Source organism: Elephas maximus, chromosome 4 (genome assembly GCF_024166365.1).
Source record: "Elephas maximus indicus isolate mEleMax1 chromosome 4, mEleMax1 primary haplotype, whole genome shotgun sequence".
Lineage (NCBI taxonomy): Eukaryota > Metazoa > Chordata > Mammalia > Proboscidea > Elephantidae > Elephas > Elephas maximus.
This window is the reverse complement of record NC_064822.1, coordinates 65,269,177-65,292,457: the sequence shown is the minus strand read 5'-3', so window position 1 is coordinate 65,292,457 and position 23,281 is coordinate 65,269,177. Positions and strand designations below refer to the sequence as shown.

General features: G+C 44.9%; 1 protein-coding gene across 2 annotated transcripts; it reads left to right on the top strand.

The window, feature by feature from the left end:
- The first annotated feature begins 310 nt into the window (after positions 1–310).
- Positions 311–20,607, top strand: FOXJ2 (forkhead box J2). 2 transcript variants are annotated; one of them, XM_049882364.1, is made up of 11 exons: positions 311–1,459; positions 8,666–9,012; positions 10,603–10,677; positions 11,401–11,469; positions 11,652–11,792; positions 12,254–12,452; positions 15,259–15,657; positions 16,514–16,615; positions 17,635–17,844; positions 18,630–18,728; positions 20,065–20,607. In XM_049882364.1, exons 2-11 carry the CDS (start codon positions 8,680–8,682, stop codon positions 20,151–20,153), a joined length of 1,716 nt encoding a protein of 571 aa, XP_049738321.1. In that variant the 5' UTR covers positions 311–1,459; positions 8,666–8,679; the 3' UTR covers positions 20,154–20,607. The 2 variants fall into 2 exon arrangements, with proteins under 2 accessions (XP_049738321.1, XP_049738322.1); XM_049882365.1 differs by lacking the exon at positions 311–1,459 and adding an exon at positions 1,466–6,293.
- The last annotated feature ends 2,674 nt before the right edge of the window (positions 20,608–23,281 follow it).

Genomic DNA, 23,281 nt, shown 5'->3' with positions numbered 1-23,281 from the left:
ACGGCAAGCTGCACCAAGCAAAGAGGCTGTATGGTGGCGGAAGGTGAGCGAGGGGCGAAGCGCGCCCCGCTGGGCTGCAGGTTGCGGGCTGCGCTGCAGGTTGCGGGCTGCGCTGCAGGTTGTGGGCTGCGCAGCGGCGTCTTTCCCGGGAGCGTGAGTGCGGCCGCGCGGCTGTCCTGGCGGAGCGCGAACCCGGCGGCGCGGCCCGCGTCTCGGCACCGCCCGGTTCCTCCTTAACCCGCGCCGGGAGGCGGTGGCGGCGGCGGCCGGGCGGGCGGGGGAGGGGGAGGGGCACGGAGTGCGGCGCGGAGGCCGGGGAGGAGCCGGGGCCTGCAGCGGAGCCGAGCCGAGCCCGAGCCGAGCCCTGGCACGGTCCGTCCGCCTTCTGGCTCCCTGGGAGCCCCGACTGGCCAGAGCCCGAGAGGTGGCAGCGCGGGGAGCCCCACGCGCCGAAGGGAGCGGACCCGACGGGACGGGACTGGAAGAGGCGCTGCCGCCACAGTAGCCAGTACCGGGAGCCGGGAGCCCGGGCCTCCCGGACCCTACTGCCCAGGCCAGCTCAGGGAGAGCGGGGAGTACGAAAACCCCACCCTCTGGGACACCCCAGGAGCGGAGGTGGGAGCGGGGACGGGAGCATCCCCCTCCCCCTGTTGGAGAGAAGACCCCTACCACTGGGCGGGAGAAAGAAGAGACCCCTATATGGGACGCGTCTCTCCTTCCTAGAAGCGAGGAAAATCCCCATACTGGCCCAAGAGGAGAGCCCTAAAAGTAGAAACGGGTGATCCTTCTTAAAGGAAGCAGAGTGAGACCATCCCAGCGTGCCTTCACCCCTACAAACACACACTCTCAGCAGTTCAGGAGTTTTGAGGCAAAGAGAAAGAGGGAAATGCCTATGGAGTAGGCACCTTCCATCCTATCCAGTACTCACAGAGGAAAGGAGTCTTAACATTCAGAAGCAGAGGACACTCCAGGGAAAGAAGAAGAATCGGTTTCCAGCCATTCAGGAGAAGGGAAGGCCTCCCCCGTCATCCTCCTTGTACCTAGACAGTGGAACAGGGCAGAGCCCCTCCGTTCAGATCTCCAGCAGACAGAAATTGCCCTCCACCCGCGAAAGATCCAGTTTGGGGGGGAGGGGGACTCCCCCAAGGGGGAGGAGACAACTCCTGGTTGGGAGAGGCTCCTCCCCTCCTCCCCAGTGTAACAGGGAAGGTGTGGGGGGTGTGCCACCTTCCCCAGGTAGGGCCTCCTTCTCCTCCTCCTCCTCCCCCTCCTCCTCCTGCCTCCGCTTCTCATCCTTTGGGGACCCAGTTTCCCCCCCCAGCTTGGGAGGCTCAGCCAAGTACAGGAAGAGCCACTGAGGATGAGACTCATCATCTGCCTCTGAAGAGGGGAACCCCTCCAACCCCAAACTCCAGTACCAAGTGGTTCCCTCCCTTTGCTGGGGGGACCTTGGAGACAGGTTAGTGCTTTCTTCCATCTTCTCTCTGTCATCTTTAGGCACTAGTGGGTGTAGGAGGCTGAAGTGATGGCTCTTGGGTTTCATTGCTGGGAAAGGTGGAGTGATAACTCATACCATCCTCTGGGAACTGTGTTTTGAGGAAGCTTCTGAATTAGAACTCACATCTTGCTGCAGAGACTCTGAGAAATGGGTTTCTTAGTGTTTGAGGACTAAGGGGATGGGATTCATTTGAGGTCCCTAGGGAAGTGGATGTTTCCATGCTGAGGGCAGAGATGTCAGAAAATGCCTGCATTTTCAGAACTTCTTGCATATCGTGTATAATGATTGTCACATCCCTACCAGACTCCCACACACCCCTCCATCCTTGGCCTTTTCACTCTGAGAGTGGTCCTCACTAAACTCATGGCGGCATCTTGTGTCTTGGCCTTGTCAAGGGCCCCTGTTGGATTTCCTTCTCTCTCAGCTTAACGTTCACCAGAACTGTTCTTTCCAACCCATGGTGATTGGGTTGACAAGAAGGGCAGTGTGGCCCCACTCACCTTTTCTCAGACACCAAGAGGTCTCCTGTTATGACATTCCCATTTCTGGCTGGGTGCATGCCTCTACTCATAAAATCCAAAAGGAAGATGGACATCCTGCAGGTCCCGAGGTGAGAAGACTAAAAGGGTATAGGGGATGTCAGATCCAGGTTGAAGTTCTTCCCTGATGCTGGCCTTGCATCACTGCCCAAGTGCCTCACAGGTCTTCTGCCCTGGATAGAAAGAGGAGAATATTACACCAGCTTCATTCCAGGCTTCCATCTAAATAAGCTGACCACTAAGGAGATTTGGAGATTTAACCTCTAAGGAGCCTTTTGTATTAGAGATTCCTTGGAGAAAATCACCTAATAGTCTCATTTTCTTGTTCAATTTTGAGTCCCTGGAACCTTGTATTTAACTTTTCTCTAGTAAGATAGGAGTAGGAATCATCACAGTCCAGAATTTGCTGAAAAAGTAGGAGAAAGGTGCTAGGAAATTCCTCTAGCTGAGCCCAGGCTATGTTTTTAGCAGGGCTTTGAACCGGTTCCTTCCAGTTTGAACCCCTGCTGAGAATTTGCACTTCTAACAAGTCCCCAGGTGATGCTAACGCTGCCAGTTAGGGACCAATTCTGAGAACCACTAGTAGAGCAGTGGTTCTCAAAATTTATTATATATAGGAATCAACTGGGGATCTTGTTAAACTGTAGATTCTGGTTCAGTATATCTGGGGTGGAAATGCAAACTCTCAGCAGGGGTTCAAAGCTCTGGTTTTTAGTAGAGCCCTGCCTTTCGATTTTGGGTCACTAGCTGGGTGCTTACCTTCTTGCCTTGCCATTAGAAAATATGTTATCTTCTGCAGGGAGAGTTATATCCCGCAGTAAGGCCAAGTGGAAGGTTTCACCTTACTTGAGCTTTTATGTTTCTTCCTTCTCTGTCTGGACGGTGGATAGGCTGACGAAGCCCCTAAGTACAGCCATTTGGTCCTGGAATCTACCTGTTAGTAGTGGTATATGAGGCACGGTTATAAAGTGTAGGTTCTTTGGCTGTGGTATAGAACAGTGTGCGTTATGCTTCTCAATTCATGTGTCTGTGGCTCTCTGTCTCCGTGTTTGGAGGGGGTGTGTGTGCAGAGACAGGTATATCTGTGCTTTTCGGACTAAGCCTCCAATTAGAGGCCTAATGTATGTTTTCATTAGGCCTCTAGAAGCAGGTGACCCTGTGCAAGGACCTGGAGAAGATGCCAGGAAGAGTGTCCAGCTTGGGAAAAGGCTTAGCCTTCCCTTGGTCAGTGGGAGTGCTCATGAATGGCAGCTCGACATGCATCCTAAGCAGCAGGACAGTGCAGCCTCAGGCGGGGACCACCTTCGAGAGCTAATGAGAGAGCTTTATTTCTGATGCCTGTCATCTCAAAAGGCTCTTCACTCCAGGACCTCCTCCCCTGCCTTTTTTAAAGAGCCAGACTTGGTGTAACAGCGGCCTGTTCCTTAAAAACTACTTTACCAGATGCTGGAATGCAATTTCTTGAATGGCTTAGGGTGAACTGCATCACCACACCTCCAAGTATAGCACCACCATGCACTTTAACGGGCCCTGCTTAGACTGTTTCCTCACCTCTCTGCCTCTATGGAATCAGAAGCAGGTGGCTATTGGGTTAACAGTGACTTAGAGAGTGCTATTTTTCAGACCATGTCTTATGACTAAACCTAGTTCCCTCTGAAAGATAAGAGGTGATATTCTCCCATTTCTTCATCCTTGAAGTTTTTCTGGTCTGGCATTGGTCAGTACTGGGGTGATATTATCTTCAAAGGAAAAGTTCGAGATTCTGATGTCCTGAAAACCATTGCAGATTCCATGCAGGCTTTGCAGTGCAAACCCTGTGGGCTTGTTGCTTCCAGTCTTACCTCTATTGTCTGTCAGTTTTCTAATTTTTAATTTCTATTTATTTGTATCTTTTTTTTCCCATCGAAGAATAATAGCTGCGCTTACATAGCTCTTACATGTTGTTGTTGTGTGCTGTCAGTTGATTCCGACTCATAGGGGCCTAGTGCCTTACAAACATTAACTCAAGGCAGTCCTCACAACAACCCTATGATGTAGGTAAAGGTCTCATCTTTATTTTACAGTTGAAGAAACTAAGAGGTTAAATAACTTGCCTGAGGTTACACAGCCAGTAGGTAGTAGAGCCAGGACTGAAACTGAGGCAGCCTGAGTCCTTATGTGGTTCACTTAAAAAACCCAAAACAAACCCATTACTGTCGAGTAGATTCCGACTCAGAGCAACCTTATAGGACAGGGTAGAACTGCCCCATAGGGTTTCCAAGGAGCACCTGGTGGATTTGAACTGCCGGACTTTTGGTTGGTTAGCAGCCGAACGCTTAGCCGTTGTGCCACCAGGGCTCCATGGTTCACTTAGCCACTGCCATATTAGTGGTTCATTTAGCCACTGCCATATTAGTGGTTCACTTAGCCACTGCCATATTAGTGGTTCACTTAGCCACTGCCATATTAGTGGTTCACTTAGCCACTGCCATATTAGTTTTGGCATTGCATACAAGTCAGGAAGTTATCACTCCTTAATACCTGACCTTGACACCTTGCAGAAAACAATTACTGGCCTTTCAGATAAACCGGGAAGAAAACTATATTAGTTATTTTGAATCTTAGACGTCTTATCCAGGACCTGTTTTCCACTCCAACAGAATGCCTTTTCGTGTCTTTGTCCCTGTCTTCCTCCCAGTACTGTAGTCTTCATTAGCTGTCCTGTGGATGTGATGGAGCCTGCCCTTTGGCTGCCTTTCCCAGTTTCTTATGGGTATTTCCTTTCAGTCTTCCAGCACGCAGGGAATGTGGCCTGACTCAGGTTCTGCCGAGCCCAGTGGCATGAGGCCCACCTGCAGAGAGGTCTGAGTAACTAGGTTGGTTGGACTGAGAAATGGAAGTACCTCTTGTTTGTCCTTCTAATAATAGCCCTGAACATTAGCCTCTTGCCATTATTTTGGGGAGCGTGGAATGTGCGGCAGCCACGAGCTCATTAAAGCTCCATTCACTTCCCTCTGGGGATGAAGCTTTGGCAGGGTTTGTGACTTCATCCCTTTTATTGAAGGGGGAAACTGAGGCATCAAGACTTCAGAGAGCAAGGGGTGGTTAGGGACACTTAGTGACTCAGTGTCAGGGTTGGGAATAGAACCAGGGAACCTTAATCTCTGAGGCGCTACACAATGGGCTGCCCTTCACAAATGGGGAGGTAGAGGGGGTAAGGAAGTGGGATGGGTTAAAGTAAAATGGTGCTGAGAGGTCTGAAGGATCAGACTGCCACAAGCTTCTTGGAGCTGGTAAGATTGGAATATATTTTGACTTCTGAGGCAGTATCTGGAGGGTTCACGGGGAGGGTGCTGGAGAAGGGCAGAATTTAACCGTAGTGCCCTAACCTGCAAGGAGCCCTGGTGGCACAACACAATGGTTAAGCACTTGGCTGCTAACCTAAAGGTTAAGTTGGTGGTTAGAACCCACCAGTTGCTCCCTAGAAAGATTACAGCCTTGGAAACCCTATGGGGGCAGTTCTACCCTGTCCTATAGGGTCACTAAGAGTCAGAATCAACTTGACAGCAATGGGTTTGGTTTTTTTGGTTTTGGCCCTAACCCATTAAGAGTAGGGATGGGCATAGAACAACAAGCAGAAAGCTGAGAGGGCTTCCCTTTCAGGTATTTCTGGTGATTGGTGTGTTCCAAATGTGTTTCATAAGCCCTCTAAACACTTGAAATCCACTGCAATGCCCCTGTCCCTTGTTGAGAAAGTTCCAGAGAAAATATTCACGATGGCCTCTGTGTTCTTTAGGTGAGCTTTCCTGGGGGTCTTTAACAGGGATAAGAAGGAATAGTTTAAAAGTTCTTTACAGGCCTGTTCTTCTCGCGGGGACCCAGGAAAACTCCGGTCATTGAAAACCTGCTCATTGGCGTTTTACCGTTCAGCTTGCTAACCCAGCTACAGGACCATGATACTACCACAAGTGCACAGCTGGACCCCAGAGGTTGTGCTGTTTTGACTTAGTAAAGTCCTAGAAGGTCTGACGCTTCTTGGAATGATTAAATGTCCCTATTAGTTTCTAAGTTTACATGGTTTAGGGCAAGGTGGGGATAGTGGGGAGAGGAGGTAAAGATAAAGGGAAAACCCCTTCATGATTCTATTTTTAAAATGGCTTTTTTTTCCTCCCCTTTCTCCTGACAGGCAATTCTTGGGTTGCAACTGGGTCTCTTGCTGCCCAGACCCTGGGGCACTAAGGTGTTTCCTTCAACATTGTGAAGTGGGTGTGTTACTGGTGAGGAGCGCAGGGCAGGGTACTTGTGTGTACTTGCAAAGATTGTGAGGGTGGGGAGCTTGGGGGAATTAGTCCAGATGCTGACCCTTAGGAGAAAGGGATAAATGTCCTGGGGAGCAGAATCATTCACTAGGATGAAAGAGTGAGCTGATAGCCTGAAAGATGTGTTGGAGTCAGGGGAAAGAGGGAGGCAGTCATACCCGGGACTGAGCTTTTAAGTTTTAACTGCAAAGTGTGTGTGGATTTGTGTGTACATGATTCTATGTGCATGTGCATATATTTGGGTGTGGATTTAGAGATTACATACATAAATATGTTTCTGCCCAGGATTATGAACTCTGAGACATTCTAGCCCTGGATCCTCAAGAGAAATGCCCTGGTGGGACGGTCAACAGGGGTACTGAGGAAGAAATGCTAGCTGAAATCTGGAGGCTGTGCAGGCACAAACCTGTTATGCAGCAAGTGCTTAGGGGGTTGCTGGCATCAACTCGAGGGGAGTGCCAAATGGCTACCAAGTGGTTCCTGCCACCCCTTCTAGACCCTGCAATCCAGATATCACCCATCATTCTTCACCTTCCCCCTCCAAGATGTCACTCTAACTACACCTCTCACTGGGCTGTGTGGGTGGTGGCAGGGCCTGCAAACATCAGGCGTGGGCGGTCTGGCAGCACCAGGAGTTTGCATGGAGGTGCAGCGAGCGTGCGTGCATGCCTGGTTGGGAAGGAAGGAGGGAGGAGGAGGGTGGGAGAAGCCAGCCAGCTCTTAGCCCCAGAGTGGCTATTTTTAACCAGGCTATCTGATTGTTACCGGTGCTCACACAGCTGGGTGTCTCCCTGGCTCTGTGAAGCCCAGCAGGCGGAGAGGTGGGAGGTCCTTGCTGATGACTTCTTCCTGGTGTCGGTGTCTGTGGGCGGGAGCAAGCAAAGGGTAGCTTTAAAGGTGCGAGGGCAGCTGTGTGCTCAGGATCTGTTACCTCTGTGTGTGACATTGTGCTCCCTTGGTAATGTATGCTGTGTATCTAATTGTGACTCTGCGTAAGTGGCCCACTGTTTATGGGTATGTCTTGTATCTGCCCTTTACTGGTTGTCATATATAATTTATGGTTGGAATATAGCTAATATGCCTTACGTGCACATGTTTGTGTGATAAAAAGAGCAACTGCTCATAATATAGAACCCACCAGCTGCTCTGCGGGAGAAAGATGTGCCAGTCTGCTTCCATAAAGATTTACAGCCTTGGAAACCCTGTAGGGCAGTTGTACTCTGTCCTACAGGGTCACTATGAGTTGGAATCGACTTGACAGCAGTGAGTTTTTTTTAATATAAGACAGCTCTAAAAGGGTTGGTGTGTGCTGCGTCAGTATACGTTTTTCTGTACGTGTGTACTTGGGAGATTTACCTGTGGATGTTATATGTAAATATGATAACAAGCTTTACATGATTATAGGATAGACCTTGGCTAATTTTATCTGGTATCTAAGTATTTTTATATTACATATACACACACACATATATACATACACACATGAATCTCTATATGTATACAGAGTGGCTGGGTGGCACAATTAGTTAAGTGCTTGACTACTAATGAAAAGGTTGGAGGTTCAAACCCACCTAGAGGTACGTCAGAAGAAAGTCCTGGTGATCTGCTTTTGAAAGGTCACAGCCTTGAAAGCTCTATGGAGCATAATTCTACTCTGCAACATATTGGGTCACCATAAGTCAGAAATGACACAATGGCAGCAACTAGTTTGGTTTTATGTATGTCTGTATATATTATGGAAACCCTGGTGGCATAGTGGTTAAGAGCTACATCTGCTAACCAAAAGGTCAGCAGTTCGAATCCACCAGGTGGTCCTTGGAAACGCTATGGGGCAGTTTTACTCTGTCCTATAGGGTTGCTATGAGTCGGAATCCACTCAATAGCAATGGGTTTGGTTTTGGTGATAAATATTATATTAAAAAAATCATATAGAATATATATATATTCTGTATTAGATACAGTTTTAGAATATTATGTTGTAGGGCTGTAAGTAAGGACAATTGAAGGAATAGCTCAATTTGGTGGGTGATTTGATCTCTCCTTTAGTCCTGCATGAAGGGAGAGCCCCCTTGGCTGCATTTTACATTGGAAAAGTAGGGTAAGTACTAGTCCATCATCTGGTAGATGAGTGGCAACATATCAGATTCAGGGGGAGTTCTAGGACCATCTGCCAAAGGGTTGTCCCATGAGAGGAATCTCTTACAGAAATTGTGGTAGGAAGAAAGTCCACTTCTCTTAAAGGACTAGGATTTGAGTATTACTTGTCTCCAGAACCAGAGATAACACTTATCTATTCTGTTTCCCCCTCCTGTTTGTCCTCTTCTCTGCAGAACCCAGAAGTGCCATGGCTTCTGACCTAGAGAGTAGCCTTACCTCCATAGACTGGCTCCCCCAGCTGACCCTCCGAGCTACCATTGAGAAGCTTGGGAGTGCCTCCCAGGCTGGGCCGCCAGGGGGCAGCCGCAAGTGCCCACCAGGCTCACCCACAGATCCCAATGCCACCCTGAGCAAAGACGAGGCAGCAGTCCACCAGGATGGCAAACCACGATACAGCTATGCCACCCTCATCACCTATGCCATCAACTCCTCTCCAGCCAAGAAGATGACCCTCAGTGAGATTTACCGCTGGATTTGTGATAACTTCCCCTATTACAAGAATGCTGGCATTGGCTGGAAGGTACGATTACTTCTGTAACCTGGGATTATTTTTAGCGTTCAACAACCATTTTCTCTACTTTCGTTTCTTCCTATAGCCTAGTCCAGTTCACCCTGACCTGTCTCAAAGATGGGTGAACCTAAAATCTCCTTTCTCCTACGTCCTACTTGTTTCAGAGGTGAACAATTTTCATAAGCTATGTCAGGGAAACTCCAGTGATACCAAGCCACTAAGAATACTTATGGAGATGGCAGGATACTATTGCTCACCATACCCTCTTACCTTCTGATTCCTCAAAAAGGATATTCATTCATTTCACAAATATTCATTGTTCAAGTCACTGTGGAAAGCATGACATTGCTTGCTCCTACCTGGAGGTATGAATCTCATCAGATTTGCATGGCCTCATTGCACATAGTCATCATCTTTTGAAAAAATGATATAATTAGGTCCTTTACCAACAGCTGATCCACCATGCAAGTAATGATAGGCTAAGTTGTTCGGGAAAGGAAGAAGGGGGCTCTTCTTCCAGCAAAGAAGGAAGACTGATGTTCTCAGTCTTTTGAAGCAGCAACTCATTTGCCTGTTGTTGAGTAGGTTTGAGGATTTATTGTAGTTCTCTTATTCTCTAAATCACCAGTTGACTTACAAACCAGATGATGAACATTCAGCTCTTGAGAGCATTCAGCTTTTCCTTTGTAAATATGCCTCTGCCAGCTACTACAATCCTTGCATATACATAACAATATTTCTTTCCTCCAAATGTGACCAGTCTGTGGGCTATGGAGGTAACAAAGGTGATCTATGCCCTTGTTTCACTCATAATTTATAAGCAGTTTTAAAATGTTATTCTTTTTTGCTATAAAAAAAAATATAGATAGGACAAATTGAGGAACTGTGCAGATGTGATTTTGAGGCATTTATTTACCTGTTGTCAGTTGGGTGGAAGTGTTGAAAACGGTAATATCATCAGCTTTCCAGAAGCACTTGGTGATCAAATCCATAGCCATTGCCTCTCACCAATGTAATTTCTACATTTTTCTTACATCCATCCTCTTGCCATCTGTCGTAGTTATTATCTAGTGCTCCTATTAACAGAAATACCACAAGTGGGTGAGTTTAACAAACAAATTTATTTTCTCACGGTTTAGGAGACTAGAAATCTGGGCTTTCTCTCTCTGTTGGCTCTGGAGGAAGGTCTTTGTTTCTTCTGAGCCTCTGCTGCTTGGCAGTCTTCATGTGGCTTGGCATCTCTCTTCCCCCAGCTCTGCTCCCTTGTTTAATCTGTTTATATCTCAAAAGAGATTGACTCAAGATACACCCTACGCTAATCCTGACTAATTAACATAACAAGGACAACCCATTCCCAAATGGGATTATAGCCACAGGCATAGAGGTTAGGATTTACAACACATATTTTTGAGGGACACAATTCAATCCGTGACACCATCTGATAAGTAATTGCAGCTGTCAGTGTAGTTAAAAGTTGCTACGTTTACCCTGATACTTGAACTTTCATTGTGTGGTGTGTTTTTTGATCATCTGTGTCCTACTGGAAAATTTTCTGCTTTGCACGATGCTCAGATATAACTTGCTTCTCTGCTTCTCCAGAATTCAATTCGGCACAACCTTTCTCTCAACAAGTGTTTCCGGAAGGTGCCCAGACCTCGAGATGACCCTGGGAAGGTAAGAGGCTGCTGCAAGTGTTGAAGGGAGCAGGAAAGGAGAGAAGTGATTCACAGCCCAGAGTGGCTGTGTTAATTACCCAGAAGAGGAAATCAGTTAATAAGAGAAGCAGCTTTATTTTTTGTTAAAGGAAGAGCTTGGTTGTCAAACTTGTGGGTGCCTACTAGAATTAGTGACTAAGGAACACTGAAATATATATATATATTTTTAATAGAAATATTTATGATAAGGTTGACTCTGTTGCCCCCCTTTTTTTGTGTGACACTCTTTTTAAATATAGAGAGATGGACTTAATAACCCTTATAGGAACTTTTCTCTTCAAAATTCCCGTGATTTTTACCTCAAAACCATCAGAAAAGAGAAGAGCTGGATCATTCTCTCCATTTGACAGATATGGGTGCTGAAGTCTATCTAAGAGGGCCATTCTTTAGGCCACAAAGGAAGAGAAGGGTGGTGTCTGGATTTTTCCAGCTCTTTGAGTTAGGTGGCACTTTTTTGCCCCTCAGAACAACTGAGGCCTGCATTGGACCACAGGGAACCTCTGTCATACTCAATGAGCTTTTAAGACAAATTTCCTCTTCAACAATAGCCTGAGGAGTCTGTGCAAATCTCCAGTTACTTTTCTTAACATCAGTTATTTTATGTGGCAATTGAAAATTTCTACTTTCTCAAAGGCAGGCACTTCATATGTAATGATTTTGTGGGGATGGGCTCTCCTTCTAGGGCTCTTACTGGACAATCGACACCTGCCCAGACATCTCCCGAAAGAGAAGACATCCTCCAGATGATGATGTAAGTTCCCACCTCGTGGGAAGATGCCATTCTGAACCAGTTGCTCCTTCTACCTCCCTTTCTGTATTTTCAGTGCTTTCGTATATTTGGGTGAAGAAGGAACACCAGCAGAAGTGAAACCATGGGTATTGGGAGAATATTTAGCCTCTGCTCATAGATTTCTCTTCCTTCACAACCCTCAGCTCTCCCAAGACTCGCCAGAACAGGAGGCAAGCAAGAGCCCAAGGGGAGGCGTTCCGGGCGGTGGAGAAGTCTCACTGCCTCCCGAGGGGAATCCTCAGATGTCACTTCAGAGCCCCACAACTATCGCCAGCTACAGCCAGGTAGGAAGCAGGGGTGGCATAAAGACGGATGGTTGGGTAGATGGTTGAATAGATCCATTTATCTCCCTGTTCATGATTATTTATTATCTGTGAATATGTCAGCCAGATAAATTAGGAAAGAAGGGTAAACCAAAGAGGGAAACCTAGAGAGAGAGAGAGGCAAAACAGAACTTTGAGAAAGATCAGAAAAAAATTTAAAAAGTAGTAAAAAGAAAGAATGGGAGATGAAAGGTTATGAAAAGGGAAATAAGGGCATGAATGTAGCATAGGGGAAGGGTATTTAAAGAAGACACGGAGAATGATGGGAGAAAGAGGCTTCATCAAGATAAGAGCCGATGAGAAAATAGTGCTGGATCATTGAAGAGGTAGAAGGAAAGGGTGAAGAGCTTGGTGACCAGGGAAGGGTTGTGTTGGTCCCTCAGTTAAGACACACATTAAGTCTTTCTTACCTCTTTTTGTAGGGCACAGGATCTGTGGATGGTGGAACAGTGGCAGTAGCGGCTCCAGGCCGAGAGAGTGCTGAGGGTCCCCCTCCCCTCTATAACACCAACCATGACTTCAAATTCTCCTACTCAGAGATCAACTTTCAGGATCTAAGTTGGTCCTTCCGCAACCTCTACAAATCAATGCTGGAGAAGTCGTCTTCCTCCTCTCAGCATGGTGAGTCTGGAGTTGGGAACATGGATGTCCTTGCATTTTTGTACAAGTGGTGACGTTCTCTTCTCTCCCTTCTTTCTTATTTTTGACACAAGGGGAGGTTGATCGCTAGTGAGAGAAACATGTCTTAAACTAAAATTGTTTGGATTCGAGCTTTTCTGGCTTAGTTCTGGAGAACAGCTGTTTCAGGTGACAGACTGGGTTATTAGCTTCAGAAAGTGAGTTGGAGGAACTCGCGTTCCAGAACTAAGGGCGGTGATTTTATGGCTGCGAGCAAGTCATTTAGAAGATGGCCACTAGGGGACAGCAGCAGTATTCTCTTCCCAAGGATCCCTCTGTTTCAGTGTGAGAACAATTTATTCTTTTTTTAGCATATGTTGCATTTTATGAAAATTTTCAAGCAGATGCAAAAGTAGAGGAAATAGTATAAGAAACCCCCATGTACCCATGAGTTGGAATTGACTTGATGGCAACGGGTACCTGTCACCCAACTTTAACAGTTACCAATATTTTGTTAAACCGGTTTCATTTACTCACCAACATTTTTTTTAATTGGTGTACTTTAAAGCATTTCCCAGACAGCATGTCATTCCCCCCACAAATACTATTTCATTATGCATCCTTAAATGATACTTTTCTTTTAGCTATCCACCATCCCATTATTACTCCCAACACAATTAATTATACTACTTTAATATCTCCTAATATTTTGTCCACCTTCACATTTTCCTAATTATAGTGTGAGAATGATTTAAAGTCCTTATTGAGAGGCTTTTTTTTTTTTTAAATAATTTATTTTATTTTTGTTGTTGTTGAGAATATACATAGCAGAACATGCACCAATTCAGCAATTTCTACATGTACAATTCAGTGACATTGATTACGTTCTTGGAATTGTGCAACCATTCTCACCCTCCTTTTCTGAGTTGTTCCTCCCCCATTAACATAAACTCACTGCCTCCTAAATTTCCTATCTAATCTTTCAAGTTGTCATTGTCAATTTGATCTGATATAGATAGATCTTAAAAGAGCGCAGTGCTCGAGGTAGACATTCTGTATTAAGCTAAATTACTGTTTGGTTTTAAGAAGACTTCAGGGGATATTTTTGGCTTAAGGTTTAAAGATTGTCTCAGGGCAGTAGTTTCAGGGGGTCATCTATCCTTCATGGCTCCAGAAAGTCTGGATTCCATGAGAGTTTGAAATTCTGTTCTGCCTATTCCCCTTTTGATCAGGATTGTTTTATAGAATCCTTGATCAAAATGTCCAATAATGGTAGCCAGGCACCATCCAGTTTTTCTGGTCTCATGGCAAAATTGGGAAGCTTCTTGAGAGATTATTTGGTTCAGCCCTGTGGAATTCCTGCATGTGTGTTTTAAAGAAATTAGAGGTAGACATTTTTGCTCTGTGCAATGGAAGCTGAGTGGAATGCTTAAACTGTGGGTAGGAGTCATTTTTTTGAAAAAATGTATTAATTGTCATGAATCTCTTCCTTTATATTCCAGGACGTCAGTATCTAGAGTTGTGTTTCAAGATGGTAAAATTTCTTGAGAAATAAATCCAACTCAGGCAGTTGGTTGATTGGAGGTGGGAAAGTGACTATCAGAAATAATGTAAAAAGCAAGGCTTTGAACCATCATGGCCGATGAAGTGAAATCGGAACAGATTGGATTTTTTTTTTTTAATTTGGGTGGTCTGGCATGATAACCAGAACGGGAAGAATTATGGGTCAAAGTCCTGGAATGGGAGACTTGGGAGAGGAATAGTGAGCCTGATACAGAAGATTGGATTATTGCCCCAGGACTGTGGAGAGTGACACACATTCAAAGCCGTGTGGACGGCCGCCATCTTTGAATGGGACACTGCTATTTCTGACTCTGCCAGTCAAGAAATTTGGTTGCTATGCAATGTGCAAGCTGCCCTTGTTTTCTAAGAGGGAGATTAAGTTTCTAGTGGGGCTTCAACCTATAATTTTTCCCATTCTGGAGTTCTGGTTTACCCACATTTAAAAAATTCAGGCCCTTATGAGTATCCATTCATCAGCCATGACTGAACTGGACAGAACTGTTTCAAAGCCCTGGTAAAAAGTTAGATTGAGTGAGGACACGAAAATGTTCACTCAAGTGCAGTTGTTACTGAAAACCACTGGCCTCATTAGAGAGTTCTTCCCTGTCCAGTCTGCTTGAGACATGAATCCATCCTTACTCCACTCCTCACCCAAGTGCCATCTGATGGTAGTGAACAGAAGAAGGAGATAAAGGTGGGGAGTGTAGAGACAATAAGGAAGAGGAGAGAATAGATGCCCAATAGCTTTGTTTTATTCATAGTTTACTTTTTAACTGCAATCTGATTTCTTTTGGAACTGTGATTCCAGGCCTACACTAAAATTCCTGAAAAGTAGCATAAAGAGGAACACACTAACCTTTTTACTGTAATTTTAGTAGTTACCACACTGTCAAGGCCCTCACCCAGCCTGACTGCTTTCCTGTCTGTTATACCCTGGTGGCATAGTGGTTAAGTGCTATGGCTGCTAACCAAGAGGTCAGCAGTTCGAATCTGCCAGGCACTCCTTGGAAGCTCTATGGGGCAGTTCTACTCTGTTCTATAGGGTTGCTATGAGTCGGAATTGACTCGACGGCTTTGGGTTTCATACCTGCCAGGAGGACCAAGGGAATCCTTACTATGCATAGCACCTTTATCCTTTTAACTCTGCAGTTTGTATCTGAGGCCTCCGATTTCAACCCAGGAAAAATTCTGTTTAGTAAAGAAGGTTTTGCCCATGTCACTTGCCTGCTTCCTCCTCACCCTGCAGGCTTTTCAACTCTCCTGGGGGACATGCCGCCCTCTAACAACTACTACATATACCAGCAACAGCAGCCACCACCTCAACAACAACAGCAGCAGCAGCAGCCATCACAGCCAGCTCCTCAACAGTCACAGGCACAGCAGCCACCAGCCCAGGGCCCCTCAACTGTAGGGGGTGCTCCCCCACTGCATACCCCAAGCCCAGATGGTTGTACCCCACCAGGGGGGAAGCAAGCTGGAGCTGAAGGCTATGGGCCTCCCCCGGTGATGGCCATGCACCCACCCCCACTGCAGCATGGAGGCTACCACCCTCATCAGCACCATCCCCACTCCCACCCAGCCCAGCAGCCACCACCACCACAGCAACAGGCACAAGGCCAGGCTCCTATCAACAGTGCTGGCTTTGGTGAGTGAGGAGGGTGGGATGGGGCAGAATGCAATGGCCCTCTTGTTCTGACTCTGGCATGTAGGTTCACTAGGTTGGGAAGTTACTAGTGGCCTCTCTCCCCCATGAAAGTTCATCTTAGTGAATGAAAGTTGCTACTTAGAGCTCTGTATTATAGAATTCTTGGTCAAACTGGGATTGTTTTACATATTCTCCTGCCTATGGGATGGACTGTACCTAAAGCATGTTGTTGTTGTTAGTTGCCATCATGTTGATTCCAACTCATGGTGACCTCATGTGGGCAGAGTAGAGCTGCTCCATGGGGTTTTCAAGGCTATAACCTTTTAGAAGCAGGTCGCCAAGCCTGTCTTCCAAGGAACCTCTGAGTGGGTTTGAACCACTAACCTTTCAGCTGGTGTTCGAGTGCTTAACCATTTGCGTCAGCATAGGTAGCTTTGTCTACCTAAATCTCTACCAGTTGCCGTCAGATCAATTCTGATTCATGGTGACCCCCATGTGTGTCAGAGTAGAACTGTGCTTCAGAGTGTTTTCTTTCTTCTTTTTTAATAATTTATTTTTGTCGTTATTGTTGAGAATATCTCCATAGGATTTTCAATGGCTGATTTTTCTTGGAAGTAAACCACCAGGCCTTTCTTCTTAGGTTCCTCTGGGTAGACTTGAACCTCCAACCTTTCGGTTAACAGCCCAATACATTAACTGTTTACACCACCTAGAGAGGGAGATCCCAAAATTATCTTGACAATTCAATTGGTTCTTGTGTAGATGAAAGAATCTTGCATGTACTTAGTTGGCTATGAGTTGGCTGCTGTCTCACACTTCGCTCTATCTTTTTACCCACTTTCCCTTCCTATTTCAGCATTTCCTCCTGACTGGTGCTCCAATATTGACTCCTTAAAAGAAAGCTTCAAGATGGTGAATCGGCTCAATTGGTCCAGCATTGAGCAGTCACAGTTCTCAGGTTAGTGAGTAAAGGATGATGTATGGAGAGAAGAGGGATACATGATAAGTAGAAAAACCCAGTAGAAGCTAGAAACAGAAGGAGATGGTTAGTGAAATTTGGAGACTGAGGATTTCATTGTTTCCCCTCCATATTATATAAAACCAAACCCATTGCCATCGAGTCGATTCCAACTCATAGCAACCCAGTAGGAAAGAGTAGAATTGCCTCTTAGGATTTCCGAGGAGTGGCTGGTGGATTCAAACTGTCAGCCTTTTGGTTAGTAGGTGAGCTCTTAACCTTTATAATATTCATATTATTTGTAAATTAAATTAATTTTGCCTTAAGTTAAAATATGGGAGTGGTTTATCCTTTTCATTAATATCTTTGGGAAAGGGGAAGCTCTCCAGATTTTAGAAACCATTGGTTCTATGTTGTTGTTAGCTGCTGTCGAGTCAGCCTCCAATTCATGGAGACCGCATGTATAACAGGATTGGACCATTGTGATCCATAGAGTTTTCATTAACTGATTTTTCAGACATAGATCACCAGGCCTTTCTTCCTTGTCTGTCTTAGTCTGAAAGCTCTGCTGAAACCAGTTCAGCATTATAGCAACATGCAAGCTTCCACTGACAGACAAGCGGTGGCTGTGCTTGAGATATATTAGCCAGAACTTGAACCTGGGTCTCCCTCATGGAAGGTGAGGATTCTACCGCTGAACCATCACTGCCCCTCGGTTTCACTGTCAGGACCATTATTTTCTACCCCTTACTGACAGTGTGTCTATGGCTGATTCACTCAATGTCTTTGAAATTTTGTTCATACATCAATAAGATGGAAATAATAGTAAGAATTTGGTAAGGTGCAAATATAATGAGAGTTTAGAAATGTAGAGCTCTAAAAAAATGTAAATTATTTTTGTTAATGCGTATTATTAGTGGTGTTGGTTTATGATGTGTTTGGGACAGTGAGCTAAGGATAGATCTGCTAGGGGTTTTGGTGCCTCTGCAAGGTTAACATTGATTGCTTTCCTGTTGTAGAACTGATGGAGAGCCTGCGACAGGCAGAGCAGAAGAACTGGAGCCTCGACCAGCATCATATTGCCAATCTCTGTGACTCCCTCAACCACTTCCTTACCCAGACTGGTCACGTGCCCCCACAAGGAGGCCCCCATCGGCCACCAGCCTCTGCCCGAATTTCTGACTCCTGTGCCCTCACCAGTGGCAAACAGGAGTCAGCCATGAACCAAGGTATTGCACAAAGCAAGTTGGCAAGGGGCTAGAGACTGTGATGAAAAGGGAGAGATAAGAGAAGGGCAAAAGGGAATTGAGAAAAATCATTTCATGGGCAATGATGATCCAAACTGAACAGTGGGAATAGTTTGTCAGCCACGTCAACTGAACATCTACTTTATCAGTAAAGTCATATACTAAAAAATATAAAAGAAATAGACCATAAGAGTCCTTTTTAGAACTGGATTTGGAAGATCAGAATTATTTAAGAAAAAGGAACAGCTTTGTTAGGGAAAGTTCCTATTCCAAATTTGTGTCAGAGTAACTCCACCTGGATCTTACCAGGGTAGGGGTGATGATTTTCTACATTTATATGATCTTCTGACCAATGAAATGAGAGGGATTTGATGATGATGTTTCTATATCTGTCATCCTTCTGCTATCTTTTATATTTCACAATTCTAGTATCCAGTCGGAGACCCTGGTGGAGTAGTGGTTAAGTGCTACAGCTGCTAACCAAAGAGTTGGCGGTTCAAATCCTCCAGGCGCTCCTTGGAAACTCTATGGGGCAGTTCTACTCTGTCCTATAGGGTTGCTATGAGTCGGAATTGACTCGATGGCACTGGGTTTGGTTTTTTTTGGGTTAGTATCCAGTCACTTCATACCTTAAGTGGTGAGAAGGATGATAGCTTCTATAGAAAGCCTTCAGGGCAAGGAAGGGAGAAAGACTTTAAGGGAGGAAGGGTGTATTTTTTTCCTCTCTACTGGGGCCCACTCAAGTAACTCCTGTCTTGCTTTGGCAGTGAACTCTTACGGGCACCCACAGGCCCCCCACCTCTACCCTGGCCCATCACCGATGTACCCAATCCCCACCCAGGAGTCCGCAGGATACAATCGCCCAGGTAAGAACCAGGAAGCTTGCTTCACCACTGGCCCCAGCGCTCTCTTCTCAGATGAGTTGTTTCAATGAGCCTGCATTCTTTGCCCTTCTGCATGTACCTGCCAGCAGTGGGCAGGCTTTCAAGATTCCCAAGGCTGGCCAGGGGCCACCTGCTAGGGAGGTGTATACTAGCAGAGAAGTAAAGAAGACATATTTACATTAAAATTAACTTATGTCTGTGATAATGAAAGGAAATAAAAGCATAAATACAAGCAAAACATATATATAATGAAGAACATTTGTGTCTAGCTTTGGAATTAGATGGAGGATATACTCAGGCAAATACAATGAATTTGTTACACAGACCTATCCCCTTTGTGCTAGTGTATGCTTTTTGGTCACTTGACATCTAGTATCAGGGGTCTGGGAGCTAGCTATCTCTGTTAGAGGAAGTGGGGGACCCAGAGTTACCATAAATAGTACAAAACGAACAGATCCTTCACATTTAAATGCTTTTTAGAAAAGTAACTATGGCACAGTTGTTAAAGTACTTGGCTGCTAACCAAAAGGTCAGCAGTTCTAACCCACCAGCTGATCCATGGGAGGAAGATGTGGCAGTCTGCTTCCGTAAAGATTTACAGCCTTGGAAACCCTATGGAGCAGCTCTACTCTGTCCTGTAAGGTCGCTATGAGTTGGAATCGACTTCATGGCAGCAGGTTGTTTTGGTTTATTATTTTAGCTAACTACAAGTGTTTTCAGTGTTTTGAGTAACAGCTGACTTCTTGTCCATGTATTCCTTGCTCATATAATATAAATGAAAGTTTATGTATTGCTATTTCATATAATAAGGCATCTGTATGTTTTTTGTCATTACTGTATAGTCTTCATAAATAATAGCTTTCAAATTTTACATACCAAACCCACTGCCGTCTAATTGATTCCAACTCACAGTGACCCTGTAGGACAGAGTAGAACTGCCCCATGAGGTTTCCAAGGCCGTAATCTTTACAGAAGCAGACTGCCACATCTTTCTCTGGCTGAATGGCTGGTAGGTTCGAATGGCCAACCTTTTGATTAGCAGTCAAGAGCGTTAGCCACTGCACCAAGTTTTACATAGTCTTCATAAATGTAATTGTGGCTGCATCTTATTTTATTGTCCTGCGACCATTGACTCTAGTTTACTTCCTGAGAACTCACTGAAATGCTGGCGTGCAACAAAAATAACTCTGGGCTGGTAAGGACAATAATTTTGCAAGCCCTTCTTCATGGTGTTATTGGATCCTAGCGCGGTCCATCTGCATTGATAGACTAGCTTCCCACCCACACTACTTTTAATTTCTCCATTTCTTCCTAACAGCACACCATATGGTCCCTCGTCCACCGGTCCCACCTCCTGGTGCCAATGAGGAGATCCCTGATGAATTCGACTGGGACTTGATCACTTAGTGCATCATAGAGTGCGGACATCAGCCCAGGGCCGGGTGGTGAAGTCTGGCAGTGGGGAAAAAGCAGCCCCAGCCCATCCTTTCCCCCTGCCTGTATATAGATATGTATCTTCTTTTTTTTTCTTTCCGTGCCAGAGAAGCCACCGCAAGATGCTGCCGAAGATAACCCCTTTCCTGTCTCATTCCTCTCCCTGCCTTCCTGTTCTTCCCTAATTCTTTTATTATTATTCTTATTATATTATTCTTCTTATTATTGGGTATATGCTGTCCCCAGTCTTCTGCCCCTACGCCATGGACCATGTCCACCCCTTGCTAATTTAAAATCACTAGGCTGGAAGGTGAGGCCATAATAGCTATAGAGAAAGGTTACAAACCCTGATATACCTTTCTCTTTCAGAACTTCAATTCTAATCCCACCTTTTGGTCCTAAGTTGTTTTCTCTTCATATCAGTTTTAGTCCAGGACTGGAGAGGCCACATTTTCAAGTAGACAGAGTCTAAAACACTGCTTGATAGTCATGAATTTGCAGGTTTTACTCAATGGTGCTAATTCTGTTCTCTGAGCTCTTCCTTGTCCCTTCGTACCTTCAGTCCTTACTTCTGACAGTCCTCATTCCCCAGTGATAGTGGTGGAGGAGGATAGCAATAAAATCCTAGTGGAATGAAAGGCCTAGGTTCGGTCCAGTAGAGTACTGTAGGAGGGTGATGGAATATAAATTGGTCTAAACTTGGGTATATACTGCCATGTGAAATAAGCTTTCATTGGCCTATTCCTAGCCCTTTTTTTTTTTAATGGGTTGTAGGGTTGTTTTGAGCCAGAACTCTGTTTCTGTGGTAGGATATGAGGACAACTAGTCAGCATAGGTTTAGCATCTTGGAGATGGTTTCAACTTAATCATTTTGGCTTTTTAAAAGCAATTCTCTCTTAAAATGAACTGTGGCTCTTATTTGCATTTACAAACTGACATCCTTCCATCCCCCTTTCCCACTCAGCAACAAATATTATTTTTTCCTTCTTTAGTTGTTTAGACAAATATTCTACCCATCTTCTTTTCTTTCCTTATTTTCTGAGATTCTCCAGAAAGAAAAAGTAACCCATTATCATTGAGTTTCATCATGTCCTGAGACATGGTGGGGATCTCCTTCTCACCTCTCATAGTTGAATCACACCGATAGTATTAGTGGTAGGAGTGTGGAGAGAGGAAAAGGGAGCTGGCAGAGACATGAAAAGGGAATATTTCAGTTATTTAGGTATTTAGGCAATGCTTATCTTGGAATCCAGTTCATTAGGGCTAAAGCTTTTGTAATTAGGTTTTTGGGTGTGAAGGAAATTGGCAGAGGGGAGTAAACAATCTAGAGGCAAAAGTTTGATGAAGGTCAAGGGGACTCCCAGAAAAAGAGGGAGGAATAACTTCCTTTAACAAGGGGTGGCCATGATTTATTGCTACAAAGTGCTGAATGTGTATTTAACGTTAATGGTTGAATATCAGTTATGAGGAAGAGCAACAATTTTACTTCTGTTTTCATTTCACTAAATTTTCACTTTCTGGAAGCTGTGGGACAAAGTGGATGGAATGGACAAGGCCACTGACTCTGTGATTTCTATTTGGGGCTTTTTGTTCATATTATTTTATTTACCCATGATTTCCAGGAGATTTGACTTTCTGCTCTCCTTTTTTTCCCTTCATCCACCCCTTTCCTTTCTTTGGAAAGGGTTATGTATGAAAGTTTATTGAAGAAGTCCACTGACTTTGAAGTAAGGGGCAAGAAGGGACAGTTAACTAAAGTGCACTTTATTTCTTTGAAGCCTTTGTAAGAAAGAAATGGGGGTGGAATGGCTTGAAGCCCCTACTGCCCTGGAGGGCAGTTAGTGTGGCCGAAGTATGACATAATATTTCCCATTGGGGAAAGGAAAACTTCTCTTAGAGGGTGGCAAAATGCCTTTGACTTGTGTTTCTATTTTAGGCATCTCTTCCTTACTCCTTCGACTCAAGGTGCCTCGTACACATAACTTCCAGTCCGTTCTCCTCAAGACTCCCCTCTTTACAAATTATCACTCCTCTTTTCTAAACTCCTCTCCTGCTCAGATCCATACAACATTTGCAAGGGTAGACTAAATCATGTATGCAAATGTCCTTTCCTTATAATTCACCTGTGTCTTCTGAAAACTAGTGTCATTAAGAACCCTGATGGCAGCCAGAATACCTGAAGTTTGGGGCTGGGACTGGAGATTAGCCATCAGGTCTCTTGGGATTCCAGCTCCCCTCTGCCAAGGTCAGCCTTGCTAAATGGCACAGGACAAACCTGACTTTCTTTGGGCCTCAGTTTCCCCTCCCCTCCATGAAATGGAAAGAATACTACTTTTTCTTGTTAGTCTGGCATTGCTGGACATGAAGTATAGTCATTGTTGTTGTATTGGGTGATGTGTACAAAATTGCAGGAGCTCACTGCCTACAAGAGGAAATAAGGGAGAAAGTGGAGGAGAGGGACAGAAGGAACAATTATTTGGTGTAGATCCACCCCTTCCTGCCTTCCTCTCCTCAACCCTCATGTTTCTGGTTTGGTGAGTTCTTCATACCACCCATAATGCTTTGCATTGGTGCAGGCTGGGAAGGGGGTGTATGGTCTCACAAGTTGTTGTTTTTTGCATGCTTTCTTAATAAAAAGAAAAAAAGAAGAATGTTTATGGTTTTTTTTTTTAATTTTTTTAAATCTTACTGGTGTCAAGTTTCTCTTTGCTGGGGTAGGAAGGGAGAAATGTGAGAGCATTTGGTTTTACTTGGCATTTAGCCTCTCTTCCCACTATTGGGATTAATTGGTTTGCCTTGTAATTTTTTGTAAGGTTGATGGGAAGATGAATTAAGAGCACTCCTTTAACATTCCTCTTTTCAAATGCTATTAAATATAGTGAAATATTGGGAAAGTCAGTCACCCCTTGCAGCTTGGTATGTGGACTAGGGCCACCTTACTTGAATCCTGGGGTATTTTAAATATTTAAGATACTGCATTTTGGTGAAGAACTGGATCCCAGTCTGAGACATCCTGGAGATGAGATAGTACAAAAATAGTTATAGGCACTCACCAGAGTTTTTCATCATAAATGAGGGAATTCTAATTGTAGGAATTTCTT

What these genes read in the sequence shown, in the direction of transcription:
- FOXJ2 (XM_049882364.1), top strand. Translation starts at nt 8,680, where the DNA reads ATGGCTTCTGACCTAGAGAGTAGCCTTACCTCCATAGACTGGCTCCCC. An exon ending in TATCAACAGTGCTGGCTTTG is followed by an intron (nt 15,658 to 16,513) that starts GTGAGTGAGGAG and finishes TTCCTATTTCAG; the next exon opens with CATTTCCTCCTGACTGGTGC. An exon ending in TGAGCAGTCACAGTTCTCAG is followed by an intron (nt 16,616 to 17,634) that starts GTTAGTGAGTAA and finishes TTCCTGTTGTAG; the next exon opens with AACTGATGGAGAGCCTGCGA.